Source organism: Balaenoptera physalus, assembly GCF_965194825.1.
Source record: "Balaenoptera physalus genome assembly, chromosome: 18".
In the NCBI taxonomy this organism is placed as follows: Eukaryota; Metazoa; Chordata; class Mammalia; order Artiodactyla; family Balaenopteridae; genus Balaenoptera; species Balaenoptera physalus.
The window spans coordinates 15688311-15703329 of record NC_138899.1 but is presented as its reverse complement, the minus strand read 5'-3'; the positions used below and the strand labels follow the sequence as shown (position 1 = coordinate 15703329).

The 15019-nt window shown below is 39.4% G+C and overlaps 1 protein-coding gene across 2 annotated transcripts in view; it reads left to right on the top strand.

The window, feature by feature from the left end:
* GPC6 (glypican 6) overlaps positions 1–15019 on the top strand; it is a 1071594-nt gene that overhangs the window by 951542 nt on the left and 105033 nt on the right. For both annotated transcript variants that reach the window (XM_082434646.1, XM_082434647.1), the window contains exon 5: positions 5840–5970. In XM_082434646.1, coding sequence (XP_082290772.1) covers positions 5840–5970 — 131 coding nt within the window. The remainder of the gene's footprint in view (positions 1–5839; positions 5971–15019) is intronic.

The window sequence follows — 15019 nt, the reverse complement described above, 5'->3', positions numbered from 1 at the left end:
ACAGTGAGGACACAAATATTTTGTTTATAACAGCAAGGGTGGCCAGAAATCTGGGCCCAGCAGGGACTGTTCCCTGGAGTGCCTATATGTGGCCAGCCCAGCATGATGATCTCAGAGTAGAGTCTCACAAGAGAGAAAGTAGAAGCTGCAGTCTCTTAACTACCTGCTCTGGAAACTGACAGCGTCCCTTCCACTGTATGCTATTAGTCACAGCAGTGACAGAGCCCACCCAGATTCAAGGGGATGGGACATAAACCCCACCTCTCAATGGGAAGTGAGTCAAAGACTTTGCAGTGATCTTTAATGGGCAAAGGAACCCATTGTGAGAAAATAATACAGTTTTGTATCTCTCGGTAATGAACTCATCCATCAAAAAGCAGTTATTATCAAAACATTAATTTAACATGCAAAAGAGCACCAGCTATACATCTTAAAGTCATCCTTGTGCCTTCTACTCCCTTACTCCTCACATCAATTGCTGGCAATACTTCCACCAAAATATCTTGCCAGTCGGTCATCTCCTTTCTGCTTCCACTGCCCAGAGATAGTGCCTTATAGTAGCTAACCTTTGTTGTATGCCAGGCATTGCGCTAACTACTTTACAGGAACCATCTCATTTGATTTCCTAATGTACCACTATTAGGTAGAGATTGTCATAATCTCTACTTAATAGATGAAGAAAATGGGCCTCTGTGTATTAAGTGACACATATTTTTTTTAATTAATTAATTAATTTATTTATTTATTTATTGGCTGTGTTGGGTCTTCGTTTCTGTGCGAGGGCTTTCTCTAGTTGTGGCAAGCGGGGGCCACTCTTCATCGCGGTGCGCGGGCCTCTCACTATCGTGGCCTCTCTTGTTGCGGAGCACAGGCTCCAGACGCGCAGGCTCAGTAGTTGTGGCTCACGGGCCTAGTTGCTCCGCGGCATGTGGGATCTTCCCAGACCAGGGCTCGAACCCGTGTCCCCTGCATTAGCAGGCAGATTCTCAACCACTGCACCACCAGGGAAGCCCTAAGTGACACATATTATCTCTCAGGCATTTAGTGGACAAACCCAAATGGAAACCCAGGCACCTGAGTCCATCTAACCAGAGTCAGGTTTCCTCACTCCTAACCAGAAAGTACATGCTGATGTGGGCAGAATGCCTTGACCCAGAGGTGTAGCTTTACCTGCAGGCTTTGAGGGGACACCTTCTTGCTGAGCTGCTATACATGTCTCTGGTATGCTAATAGGGTCGTCACATCTCTCTGTGCATCAGAACCTCATGCTGAGATACCAGTTACTTCTAATCCATCCAAATGTCATTCTGCATTTAGAAACAAAAGTTATGTATACTGCTTGAGCAAGACAATAGTCCTTTGCTTAAAGAGAAACAAAATGTGGACAACACAGGAGATATGTAGAGAAAGGACCAGCTGATCATTAGCTGACATACTAGAACTGCCCTGGTTTAATTGGCAATAGATAACAGCTCCAAGAGCACAGTTAAAAATAAAGTTCCAAATGTTTCAAAATGTAAATGGCACGAAGATAATTAAGATAGCGCAGGATGGCAGCCTCTGGAGGAACTTATGGCCATGTTGTGACTTAATTGGTTTCAGAGAAACTTACTAACTACCGGCTTGGTGTCATAAAAGTATTCTGTGTTTTCTTTGCTTTGGAAGGAGAGGCATGGCTTCCCCCAGCCCCAAAGGAGAGAAAAGGTTCTCCTGACACCCGGGGAGCTTGACCAGTGACAGACTTGCCCAGCAGGTGGGAGGTAAACTGGCCAAGCAGGGACGCGCTTGGCTGCTCAGTGGACGCGGATGGACCACGCACACCCTCTCGCCATCTGGGGTCTGGGGCCCGAGGATGACCCACCGTCCGCTTGCTGGCCTGTTCCAAGTCCCAGGGCTGAGGACTCTGGCCTTCCACTGCCACTTTCTCACCTTGTAATGTGTCTAAACTAGACTCCTAAAGGCAGCTGCTGTGAGCATGACCCTTTAGAGTGGAAATGCAGAATATTAGAGGAATTTTCTGAAAAGCTGCTTTTCTTTTTGTGACCCTGGGGAATCCAGTCATGTACATTTAGAACAATGGAACAGAGGACTCGATTGAGGGGAGGGATGATTATATTATAAGAAGACATGTATTTTTTTCTACTTATGGTCGTTGATATACCAGTTATTTGTGTAGGTTTATCTGGCCTTCTATCAATTAACTTATTTTCACAAAAAAACTTTGAGGTAGAAAAATATGAGCCCAGAAAACCACTATTTACGTCCCTCTGCCAGCCTTCCTCTCATTCTAACCAAAAACCTGGGTATGGCTATAATCAGTGCATACATGTGATTTTATCCAAATGTTTCCCACACAGTTTTATCTGAGCTTTTCCAGGAATTAGAAGAATGCATGTATTTCTTTATAAAAGCAATATAGAGCTTCAATATATTGGGGTACATTTATACTAGTTAATGATTTATCAACAGGTAGTTTGATTGATTAATAAGAACTTCTGTAGTTGATCAGCACAAAGTCATTGCTATTCTTTGTGTGTGTGTGTATGTGTGTGTATGTGTGTGTATGTGTGTGTGTGTGTGGTAAAAAGCACATAACATGAAATCCACCCTCTTAACAAATGTTTAAGTATACAATACAGTATCGTTAACTGCATGCACATTACTACTCTTAACGATGGTTCTGAGGTTTTGAGCCAATCTATATTGGCCTTTGAGTCTTCAAAGGAGACTCTAATTTTACTTATTAAAGTGATTTTTTAGTGTATTTTTAAAAAACTAAACCAGATAGCTTAAGGTAGCATATTCCGACTGGTGATCTAAATTAAAATAAAAATAAAAATAAATACATATATCTACATCTAAAAATGTATCACCTTAAATTAGTTTGTATAACAAAGCAAATGAATTGAGATAAAGAATGGAAATTCAGGGCCAACCAATTTGAGCAAATGTGGCCATTTGATTACATGTTTAATATACAAGATCATCAGTAGGATGGCCATTTTCCAAGGCCAAGCAGGCAACTGCTTGGGAGAGGGTCACCCTTTTCATGGTTGGAGTCAAAAAGAAGAGCTGAGTTTGCAGACCCCAGAAGCTAAAAGGTGAGCTCTGTGGTGAGAGAGGAACAGGGAACCAAAAGATTGAAATCACCAAAGAGAAATTTCTTGACTTTAGGATACGAATCAAACAGCTTTTTGCGTTACTTATTGAAAGGAATGTCTGGTAGAGAAGGAACTGTTTTAATTTAAACAAGAGAAGCTTCTCAGAGATATTTTAGACTCCATCATTTCCAACTGTGACAGTTTGCTGAGTCCTTCTGAACCAACCCAAAACTCGTCCTTTTTGCCCAGAGCACTACTGCCTACAGACTTCCGGTAGAGCTAATGTTATTACTACCGCAACTCAACCCATTCGTGTTGGATAAATATACTGTGATAGACCAGTACTGTTTGTATAATGATTTATGCAAATACTTGTCTAAAACACACAATTAAGTATCCAATAGTTATCAGTTCCTTTAACTGCATTTGTTGGATAACTCCATAGGACCAACTCTTTTTCCTGTACAAAGATTCCTTGTTCTTCTAGCAGAATACACCCGTCTAGAGAAACTTGCTCATTCATCATAATTAATCTTCATCAAAAAGCCTGTTGGAAAGTCTAACAGTAAAGGGGATTATTTTTTATAAATACACAACATAGATATAAAGATATAAAAGAAACAGCACAGCTCTCAGACCGCCTTTTAAAACCTTAAAGGAGAAAACATCTTTAATATCAAAATACTACAACCAAACAGGGTGCATCCTCTGTCCATATTGCCAGATAATTAGGTCATTAAGATCTAGAGAAATTACTACTTTTGTTATAAGGTCCTGATGTGACATACACAGATAGATCTGCATTAAGGGAAAAATCAGCAAATTTGTTGTTAGAGTTTTTTATGAGTCCTTGTTCACACTTAAGTTCTTCATGTGACTTGTGTCCATGAGAAAAATATGGGACCGAGTACAGTGGATGGGGGTGGGATAGCGGGACCTCCCTGACACTCAAGTGCTGCCCTGGATGCTTTTCGTCTCGTTCATTCCATGGGGAGGAGATCAAAGACCCAGTTATGAGGTCTGGCTGAGAAAGCCAGTTGATAGTATAAAAGCTGATGTTCACAAAGCCTGATGTTCTTTAAAAATGTGACTCTGCTTCCCAGACCGTACCTTCTTATAAAAATTCATCTATCTTAAAAGGTTTCTCACTTGCCTAATTCATAACTACTTATAACCCTGAAAAATTTTTGATGGTGGCCTTTGGTTGAGCATGGTAGGATATGTAATAAAAATAAAATGTGGTTCCCTCACACTAATACTAAAAAGTAGCTGCTATAAACAGCATGTTACATTAATAATATATTACATTTAGAAAGTGGATTATATGATATCTGTATGGTATATTTTCAGTTGCATGCTTAAAATATTCATGCTCAGAGGAAAAAAAAAAAAAAAAACACAGGGCATATACCAAACTGTTTATAGTGTTATTCTGGGAAGTGGGATTGTGGGTGTATTTCTCTCCTTCATTTTTCTTTTCTGTATTTTCTAAGTGTCTGATAATAAACATGTATTATTTGGAAAAGGGACAGCGTTTTAAGATTGGCTCCCAAGAGCTTTAACAATTGAAAAACGTGAGGGCTATTGCGTCTACATGTTAAAAGTCTAGGCTGCCCCATCTAATATGGTAGCCACTGGTCCCAAGGGGATATTTTTAATTATATTTAGATTAGTTAAAGGGAAATTACTTTATTAACCATTTAATTCTTCAATCACATTAGCCACATTTCAAGTTTCAATAGCTACATTTTCATCATCACAGAAAGTTCTAGTTGTCAGTCCTGGTGGAGACAAGTTACCAAACTATGCCCTGGATGTTAAGAACAAAACTGGGCCAGTTTGCAAAGGAATGGGCATATTGCCTCTTATGCCACTCACCGTAGACGCCGGGAGACTCCTCATCCCAGGTCCCTTTTATGCACCTCTCTAATCTTTGGCCCAGTAAGCTCAGAGGTTTTTCCAACAGCCATCCAGCTGCTTAGTGGCAGGGTTGGGAACCCAGGGCAACTCACTCCTAATTCACAGCTCTTACCTCCATATCACTATTAGCATCTTCTCCAGAAAACTAAAGCTTCCCAAGCAGTACTTTAGTTCAGTTCAGTTCAATATAATTTCATAGACATTTCTTGAAAGCTTACAATGCGATAGGCACCATAATAAGCCTTGAACATGCAAAACCAAGTAAGAGAAGTTTCTCTATTCCCAGAGCGTGTCAAAGTGTTAAAAACAGAAGGGCATGCTAGGTAGAGTGGCAGCACCAAGCAGGGACAGGTCTGTCCTTCTTGGGAAATCCAGAAATGCTTCATACACGCAGATATGCTTAAGTTGGGTCTTGACGATAGCGCGTCCCCCAAACTCTCACATTTACACGTCTTCAATATTCTCAGTTTTCTCCATACTCCAGAAGAAAAGAGGTTAACTCCACTTTTGAACCTGACCTGATTTTTCTTTAACTTCACTTGAAAGAGTTAGGTATATTCAACTCTCTTAATTTGAACTTATTTTCTCATTTTCAGGCCTGGTTCTATATATGTAAAATAATTTTAAGCCTTCAAATGAAATAAAATAAAATACTCCTGTAAGACTGAGTCATCAATTCCGTTTTGAACTATATAAAAGCAAATACAAAATTTGAATGAGTGGTCATTTATCAGCCGGTCATGTGGGAAATGTTTAAACGCAGGTTAGAAGCAGGGGTTCCCAGTTCTCAAATAAATCATGTTCCTGTGTTTTAACAGATGCAATGCTCTTGGTGGCAGAGCGGCTGGAAGGACCATTCAACATTGAGTCGGTCATGGACCCAATAGATGTCAAGATCTCTGAAGCCATCATGAACATGCAAGAGAACAGCATGCAGGTGTCTGCAAAGGTATTTACCTTAGTCATTTGTCTGCTAATAAAGAAAATGCAGTAATCTAAAACTGAAGTAACTGGATATGTCGGCCAGGATTATAAATTCTAATACGTTGTCCGTGAGCTTTTCCTGTCCCGTGACAAATTTGCTACTTCATTATAACTGTCTAACAAAATGGCATTGAGAAAGGAAGCAAGCTTTTAGTTTGCAGTTAATCATGAAGAAATTATTGGCTGCTAAAAAGTTTTGGAGAGCCCCAAGTATATTGACTAATCCCTCACACTTGTGAGCAATTTGGGGGGAATTTTCTTTTTAATGGTTGAAATTTCTGCACACCCGCACCCTGTTCTCTCTCTCTAGGAACTTCTAATTATGTCTTCAGCTGCACAAACCAGGCAAATGTTCTCTATGTTTGCTTGTAAATTTTTAAACATTCCATCTGACTTCCTTTTTTAAGACTATAATGTAACCCTCATTAATGAAACTTCAGAGGAAAACGCCCCTTTGTATGAAGTCAAACATACATTTTTTAAAAATAGTATATTTTTATAAATCAAAAGAGATGGAGATTCTGGGTTTGCAGCTGCAGAACACAAATATCAGGAGTACAATTTTTTTTAATTTTTAAAAAATTTTTATTGGAGTATAGTTGATTTACTATGTTATATTAGTTTCAGGTGTACAGCAAAGTGAATCAGTTATACATATACATATATACACTCTTTTTAAAATTCTTTTCCCATATAAGCCATTACCAAGTATTGAGTAGAGTTCCCTATGCTATACAGTAGGTTCTTATTAGTTATCTATTTTATACATAGTAGTTTGTATATGTCCATCCCAATCTTCCAGTTTATCCCTCCCACCCTTACCCCCTGGTAACCATAAGTTTGTTTTCTACATCTGTAACTCTGTTTCTGTTTTGTAGGTAAGTTCATTTGTACCCTTTTTTTAGATTCCACATATAAGTGATATCATATGATATTTGTCTTTCTCTGTCCGACGACTTCACTCAGCATGACAATCTCTGCATCCACCCATGTTGCTGCAAATGGCATTATTTAATTCTTTTTGATGGTTGAGTAATATTCCATTGTATATATGTACCACATCTTCTTCATCCATTCCTCTGTTGATGAACATTTAGGATGCTTCCATGTCCTCAGAATGGGAGAGAATATTTGCAAACAATGTGACCGACAAGGGATTAATCTCCAAAATATACAAACTGCTCAGGCAGCTCAATATCCAAAAACAAACCAATCAAAAAATAGGTGGAAGATCTAAATAGACATTTCTCCAAAGAAGACATACAGATGGCTAAAAAGCACATGAAAAGATGCTCAACATCACTAATTATTAGAGAAATGCAAATCAAAACTACAATGAGGTATCACCTCACACCGGTCAGAATGGCCATCATCAAAAAATCTACAAACAATAGATGCTAGAGAGGGTGTGGAGAAAAGGGAACCCTCCTACACTGTTGGTGGGGATGTAACCTGGTATAGCCACTATGGACAACAGTATGCAGGTGCCTTAAAGAACTAAAATATAGAGTTACCATATGATCCAGCAATTCCATTCCTGGGCATATATCCGGAGAAAACCATAATTCAAAAAGACACATGCACCCCAATGTTCATTGCAGCTCTATTCACAACATCCAGGACATGGACATGCACAATTTTTATTTGTCCCCATGCAGCTGAGAATAAATAGGACCTTCCTTAAGCAAAATTTAGAAGTTTGCAGTGATTCTCTGGCCTTTTCCTTCATCGCCCCTTTTATCCACACTGATGACTGCACAGTGCCCTTCTGTTCTTTTCACCAGTCTCCCTGTCCTGAAACACTAACCAAATCTGCATCAGTCCTTTCAACCTGATGACGGAGTGATTGCATTTTAATTGAAAGTCATTCACACAAAAATATGCCAGGCAAAGAGTTACATGTTTAGCTTTCTTCAATTTTTAAAATCCTTTGTGGAAAAGATTTCAAATATAATCAAAGAGAAGGAGACGGGTGGTAGGGAGGAATTGCAGAGCAGAAAGAAATCCATGGAATCTGGCTAGGTGTCCTTGGCTGAGTGTGAATCAAACTAGCTTTGGGCTGAAAGTAGGGTAAGAAAGAATCTGGCCTGGGCCCCTTTCTCTCTCTCCTTGGGAGACAGATGGGCTGAGAGTTTCATAGGCCTGGTTTCGGGTTTTAGTGAGCTTGGGTGAGCCTGTGTAAAGAAGGATGCTCCAAGGTGCCATCACCTATTGGGGAAATAGCACATTTGGGAGTTGCATGAAAAGCCATTTTCGTTCTTTCCCGTGAAAGAAAAGCAATTATCTATCCCTCTCAAATCTATTGCCTAGAAACCAATTAACGTTGTTTTGAGAGGCCAAATATCCCAGCAGTGCTTGAGTAACCAGGCTCGATGGTAACTGATGTTCAAAACAGCCCTAGAGAAGAGGGCATGAAAACACAAAAGTGTCTGTGGTTTGAGACCCATCACACACTCGTTAGAAGCAGAGCTTTCCATTGGTATGTGTGCATATGTGTTCAAGTCAACTTTTTCTATTAAAAATTCTCTAAGAGGTCAGATGGACTCTCTTTCATACCAGAATGCGGATGAGACATTTTTATGGAAGTTGTCCAACCACATTATAATATTATGGCTGTTAATAAGGCATGCACTTCGAAAAAGACACCTTTCGTTGTAAGAAATATCTAAATCAAGAATAGAAATAATGGGAAATTCCCTGGCAGACCAGTGGTTAGGACTTGGCGCTTTCACTGCCATGGCCCAGGTTCAATCCCTGGTCAGGGAACTGAGATCCCACAAGGCCTGAAGCGTGGAAAAAATAAATAAATAATAGAAATAATGTAGGGCATGTAAGAGTACACTCATGAGAGGATACAGTCTGGAGGATCATAAAACAATAGTACCAAAAATCTCAACTAAGCTAGAAACCAAAAAAAAAAAAAAAAATGTATTTGGTAGTCTTGACCTAGAGAGAAGGAGATGGAGTGAGTTTAGGGAGGGGAGAGAGAGGAGGGCAGCTAAGCTCTGTAGGAAAGAGGGATGGAAGACAGGGTCTCATCTAGGGGACAGTATGGAGAAAGGACCAAAGCCAGCCTTTAGTATGGTGCAGAGGTGGTTAATTAGGGGGTTGAAATTTGGATAACTTTAGCAGGAAACACCAACAGGATCTGCTGATGGAATGGACATGTTCTGAAAGAGGTTTTATTTCTTCAAGGGAATGGAATTTGGAAACATGTAGTTTCATTTTCCACATAAGCCACATCCATGAAATTATGCATGAACTAAAGTCTAAAATCTACGTTCTAGCTAAGAACTGGATGGTTGAATTTTTCCTTTTGCCAAGGAACCGTCAGTCATTGTTGATAAACAGCCTTATCAAATTTGAAATTCTGGATTTCCAGATTTTGCCTCAAGCATTCGCATAACCAGCGACTTTGTTAATTTCTGATAGCAGAGCTTCCTGTGAGTCCAGAAGCTATTCCCTAACTGGGGGGCCAGACACCCTGAGGGTTGTAAAGCTCACAACTTAAAGTGACTTTTTACTCCAGGATACGATTGGCAACTTCTCCTTGGAAAATCATTTACCTTATTACAGCAGTTCCTGGTGGAAGTCATTCCCAGAGGCTCATTGAGAAAAGCGGCAGTGTTTATAACTACCAGCTCATATGGGTTGAACGCTTACTGCCAGGACTGTACTGTGCTTCACATGGTTTATATTATGTAATATTTATAACAGTGCTTGTGATGAAAGGGATCTTCCCCCCTTATCTTCCAAATATAGAAACTAAGCCTTCGAAAAGTTAAGGCGCTTACAAAGGTCTCATAGTGTGTGAAGGAGTACACACAGGAGTGTCTGATTCCAGATCCCACGTTGCTCATCTCTGCATCTTAATGATGCAGGTGCCTACAGAGCCAGTCCCACACAAGGGTGGGATTTAGTAAACATTCACTGAATAGATCAAGTATTAAGAGAATAGGGAGGGCGGGAGGGAGAGGCAAGAGGGAGGAGATATGGGGCTATATGTATAGGTATAGCTGATTCACTTTGTTATGCAGCAGAAACTAACACACCATTGTAAAGCAGTTATACTCCAATAAAGATGTTAAAAAATAAAAATAAAAAGCAAAAAAAGAGAGAGAGAAAAATTTCAATAGCCTTCAGTAAAAACCTGCCTGAGACGGTAAGGAAACAGAGGCGGCAAAGCCAGAATTCAAGTTGTCTGCCTTTCTCTCTGATTCCCTTCACAACTATACCCAGTACTTCCCACCATGCTAAATGCTAATGAAAATATTTCTCTTATTAGCCTCATCATTCATTGCTTCCAACCTTTCCTAGAGCTTTAATAGTGCAAAATATAAAAGTCTACTTTTTTCTCCCTTCTTCTATCTGAAGGCAGAGAGGAGCACATCAGTTTCAGATACGAAATTGCTCTCCTCTAATGCAGTAGTCCTCATCATATCTACAGGAGGGAACAGCTCATTTTTCTTATTGAGGTATAGTTGATGTACAATATTATGTAAGTTTCAGGTGTAGGAACAGCTAGTTTTTTGTACCTAATCAGTGAGATCCCGAATTAGAGAGATTGTAGATTAATGAAGAGATCTATTCTCATCATGTGTGTTCAGGCTCAAATTTTAGATATGTTTTTATAGGTAGAGTCACATCCTTTTTCCTTTCCCATTTAGCCCACAGCTAAGCTGTTTGAGGGTAAGGCACACAGATATTCCTTTCAAAAAATACATTGGCTATTCCAAGTTGTATAATCAAGTTACAGTATTTTGGTAATAACATTATGGCATTTATTTCAAACTCTTGATTTGTGTGTACTTTATATAATATTTTATTATATATATTATGTAATTTATAACATATCATTATATTAACATATAATATTATTTATATTCATTTTTTAAGATTTATTTTTATTGATTGATTGATTGATTGCTATGTTGGGTCTTCGTTTGTGTGCTAGGGCTTTCTCCAGTTGTGGCAGGCGGGGGCCACTCTTCATCACGGTGCGTGGGCCTCTCACTATCGCGGCCTCTCTTGTTGCGGAGCACAGGCTCCAGACGCGCAGGCTCAGTAGTTGTGGCTCACGGGCCTAGTTGCTCCGCGGCATGTGGGATCCTCCCAGACCAGGGCTCGAACCCGTGTGCCCTGCATTAGCAGGCAGATTCTCAACCACTGCGCCACCAGGGAAGCCCTATATACATATTTTTAAGACTAGGGACAATAACATATTAAAATTTTTCTTGGTTTCTTTTTGTACATATAATCACTTAGTAACAATGACAATCATCATGGTTACCATTGGTTGAATACCTACTATATTTCATTCAGTAAATACCCTTCATGTACCAGGCACAAGGAATATAGTAGAGGACAAAGCAGATTCTCTGCCCAAGCATCAGTCTCTTTTTAGATGCCTTATATATTTATTTCAAATCCTACTGCAGTCTTGTAAAGCATTCATTTCCTCATTTTATAAGTAAAGAATGTTAAATTTAGAGAGATTAAGTTGCTTGTCTGCGGTCAGGCAACTAAGAAGTGGCAGAGCTGGGATTGCAGCCCAGAACTGTCTGATCCAAAGAAAAAGATTTTCCCAGCAAGCCACTGTTTCCTCAGTATGTATCTCCCCACCAGGACCAGATGTACTGCAGCATTGGAGGAACCAGCCATCTAAGGGAAGACTGTTGCTTGAAACCTGCTACTGATGATGGTACTAATGATGAGTGTTTCTGATCAGTAGGGAAACCTACTGAAGAGAAACACAAGTTGTTAGTTCTTCAAGCCCCAACCAATGCTTATTACGTTCACCAAGTTCACAATCTTCATCAGTGACAGGAAAGGGTCCTCGATATCCCACCACTTCTGTTAACCACCCAAATCAAAGGAGTTCTGAACTTTGTAGGTTTGAGAAAATTCTCCAAAGGAAAGGAGAACTAAACTTGCTGAATCTCTCTGCCTGTGAATTTCAGATGTGTGGATAATCTCCTTTCTATCCTATCAGGGAAGATGAAACTGATCTCACTATATATAATTTAACTGTATTAGGAATAATTTCAAACCTAATCCAGGAAAAGATTGGTTTGTCAGATATAATCTAAATTAAGAAAGGAGACTTATTAAATTCCAATTGAAACCATCCATTCAATTAATACTTATTACAGACAAGGGTAGAACCCATTACAGAAGAGCAGCAAGGCCCTCAGTTACTTAATTTTCTCCAGACAATTCCTTCCGAATCTACAGCTCAGATGAAGATGAAAAAAGCTAAGAGAACAGAAAGGAGAATGTAATAATTTCTGCCTTTAGCTAATGTGTCTTAGTTTCCTCATCTGTAAAGAGAGGGGTTAATGCAAATGTCCCCTTTCCAGCTCTATCAGTTTACAGCTTTATGAACATTATCTCTTCGGTAATGATTAGGTTTCTTTTTCTAGCATTCAGATATTTTTCTTTTCTCTGGAACTTTTTCCTTTCAAAGCATTCAGGTATAAAATCCTGGGAGTTCACATGGAAAAAATATCTTCCTTCAGATATAAGGACATTGATTAGAATTAGTTCAAATAAGTATATTTTTATTCCAATAGCATTTACCATTCCTTTCTTTGAGCCCCTGTGTTATGTGTGCCCTTCTTAAGGCACTGGGCACGTTATTCCTTGTGTTATGGTTATTTGTATACTTATCTTCCCCTTCCCAGAATTATAAGTTATTTTACTCACTCTTACATTCTACAGAAAACCATTCTAACATGCCATTTTACACATGGAAGCAACAATACGTTTTGTCGAGTTGAATTCAGAACATGAAAGTATAATGGCAGAAAGGCTTCAACAATAAGGAATAGAAAATACCTTAAAATATACTTGAAGTTAGTCTTGTATTCTTTAAAATAGCATAAACATTACAAGATCAGATTTTGACGTCAGACAGCCCTGGGATCTGGTTTTCACTAGTTGTGTGAGTTGGGGCAAATTATTTATCTGTCCAAACTCAATTAACTTACATTAAAAATGAGGATGCTAGTAGTATCTACTCATAAAGTTGTTTGAGGGTAAAGTGACATAATCCATGTAAAATGCTTAGCGTGGAATTTGTCAAATCAAAACTACTCATCAAGTTAAGTATTTTCATTGTTATTATGGAAAATGCCTATGCTACATAAATTCTAAAGAGCTTTGACTCTGTGGTTTTGCCTCATCCATGATGGTCTGTCAGCTTGTCACGAGCATCTAAGATCAGAAGAGCAGATTTGAGAGTCACACACCTGCATTTGAATCCACTCATGCATGACATTATTTTCAATGGCAGAGACTCCCCTGGAAAGGGACATATATTTCTGCATGGCCTACGACATGGCACGTGGCACTGAATAAACATCTCATCCACAAGGCCTTTGGAGGAAAGTGGGCTTGAGGGCAGAGCGGAGTGGATGGAGGTGACGACAGCAACCCAACTCTTGTCCGTGCCTATCGGTGGCACTAATGCCAGCAGAGCAAAGGGTTTTAGAGGAACGTCAGCGGCCTCAGCCTAACCTCACATTATTCTTACGTGAAGGGGGTAATTGGCCAATTATTCCCTTGACAAATGGTTCCGTCCCTTCTGCCTGATCTCTGAGAAAAAAGCACACGGCCCTTCACTTTATAAAGCTTTGAGTTCTATTTCTATTTCCTCTTTTGTTTTGAAAAGAGCAAGTTCTCAATGACTTCTAGATTCAGAATACTTTTTCTGTTTATTCAAATTTCAAAGCTAGTATTCTGCCTGCCAGTTCTCACTTATAATATTCCACCAAGAAGCAGTGACCTTGAAACATCTTTGATTCTTTGATTTCTTCATTTCTCTACAGAAAACCAGAATCTGTTTCTTTCCTGTGTGTTAACATCACTGGACCACAAAGCCAGGTTTTTCAGATGCTAGGTACAAGGTGGGGAAAAAGACACCTTTTTTTATAAAGTGAAATGAACGTTTGAAAAAAAATGCTTATGATGCATTTATGGGAAGTGCATCCAAAGCAAGATAGTTTTAACTTTCTTTCCACATAAAAGGTTTTTTTTAAAAAAATGTTTTTTCTCCTTTTGATTATAAAGGGAAACTCCTGATTATCTCTAACCTTTGGATATTTAAGATTTTTTTTCACTTTAACTTCAGGGCAAAAATGAGAAGATTGCATTTAATGAAGTCTACTCAAGAATAGGTGATTGAAACTCACTTCACTTTTTAACACTCAGTGTGTTCTTAAAAACAGAGCAAGATACCCTCTTGCTTTCCTGAAAGAAAGTCTTCTTCCAAACTCCTCCTGCCTTTACAGAGGAGAAACTGCTTCCCTAGAGCCATGCTTCCCATGGGCAGCAGACTACTGCATTAGAGGAATTTCAGTGGCCTCTGACCAGTCTCACAAATACACAGTTACCCCCAACTCTTAGCACTTTCCTTCTACTCGGGACTATGCAGTTTGGTTTGATCCTGATGGAGTCACTACTCCAGCCAGCCTGTAGTTAAACGTGTGAAGGAGCTACCTCTGTGAGTTTATAGCAACTCGTTCTGCCAGAAAATTTGGAATTATATATGACTTTCTGTAGGTCTTTTTCTTCTAACACATTTTACTCCCCTCTTTTATTTTGCCTCCTTATCGTCCCAGAATATATCTTAAATATCAGCCAAATAGCTGAGATGCCCTTTGAAAATCAATCATTTCTTTATTAATACATATAATCTGTTAACTGAACAAAATGTTTTTAAAACACGGGGTTCGTGGGGGTAGGTGACAAAAAGAGTTCTTTTGTAGAAAATTTGAAACATCTCAGACACAGTTTTCTGGGTTGGCTACAGCAAAGGTAGGAGTTTTCATCCCAAATCTCTCTCCAGCCCAGATTACTCTCCTGATTACACCTGTTTATCCAACTGTGTGCTACACACTGCCGCCCGCCACCTCAAACACACCTGTCCAAAACCAAGCTCATTTTCCTCCCATTAACCCTTCCTTCCCCAGGTTTCTCCATCCCAGAGAACGCCCCCGCCCCCAGCTCTTGTG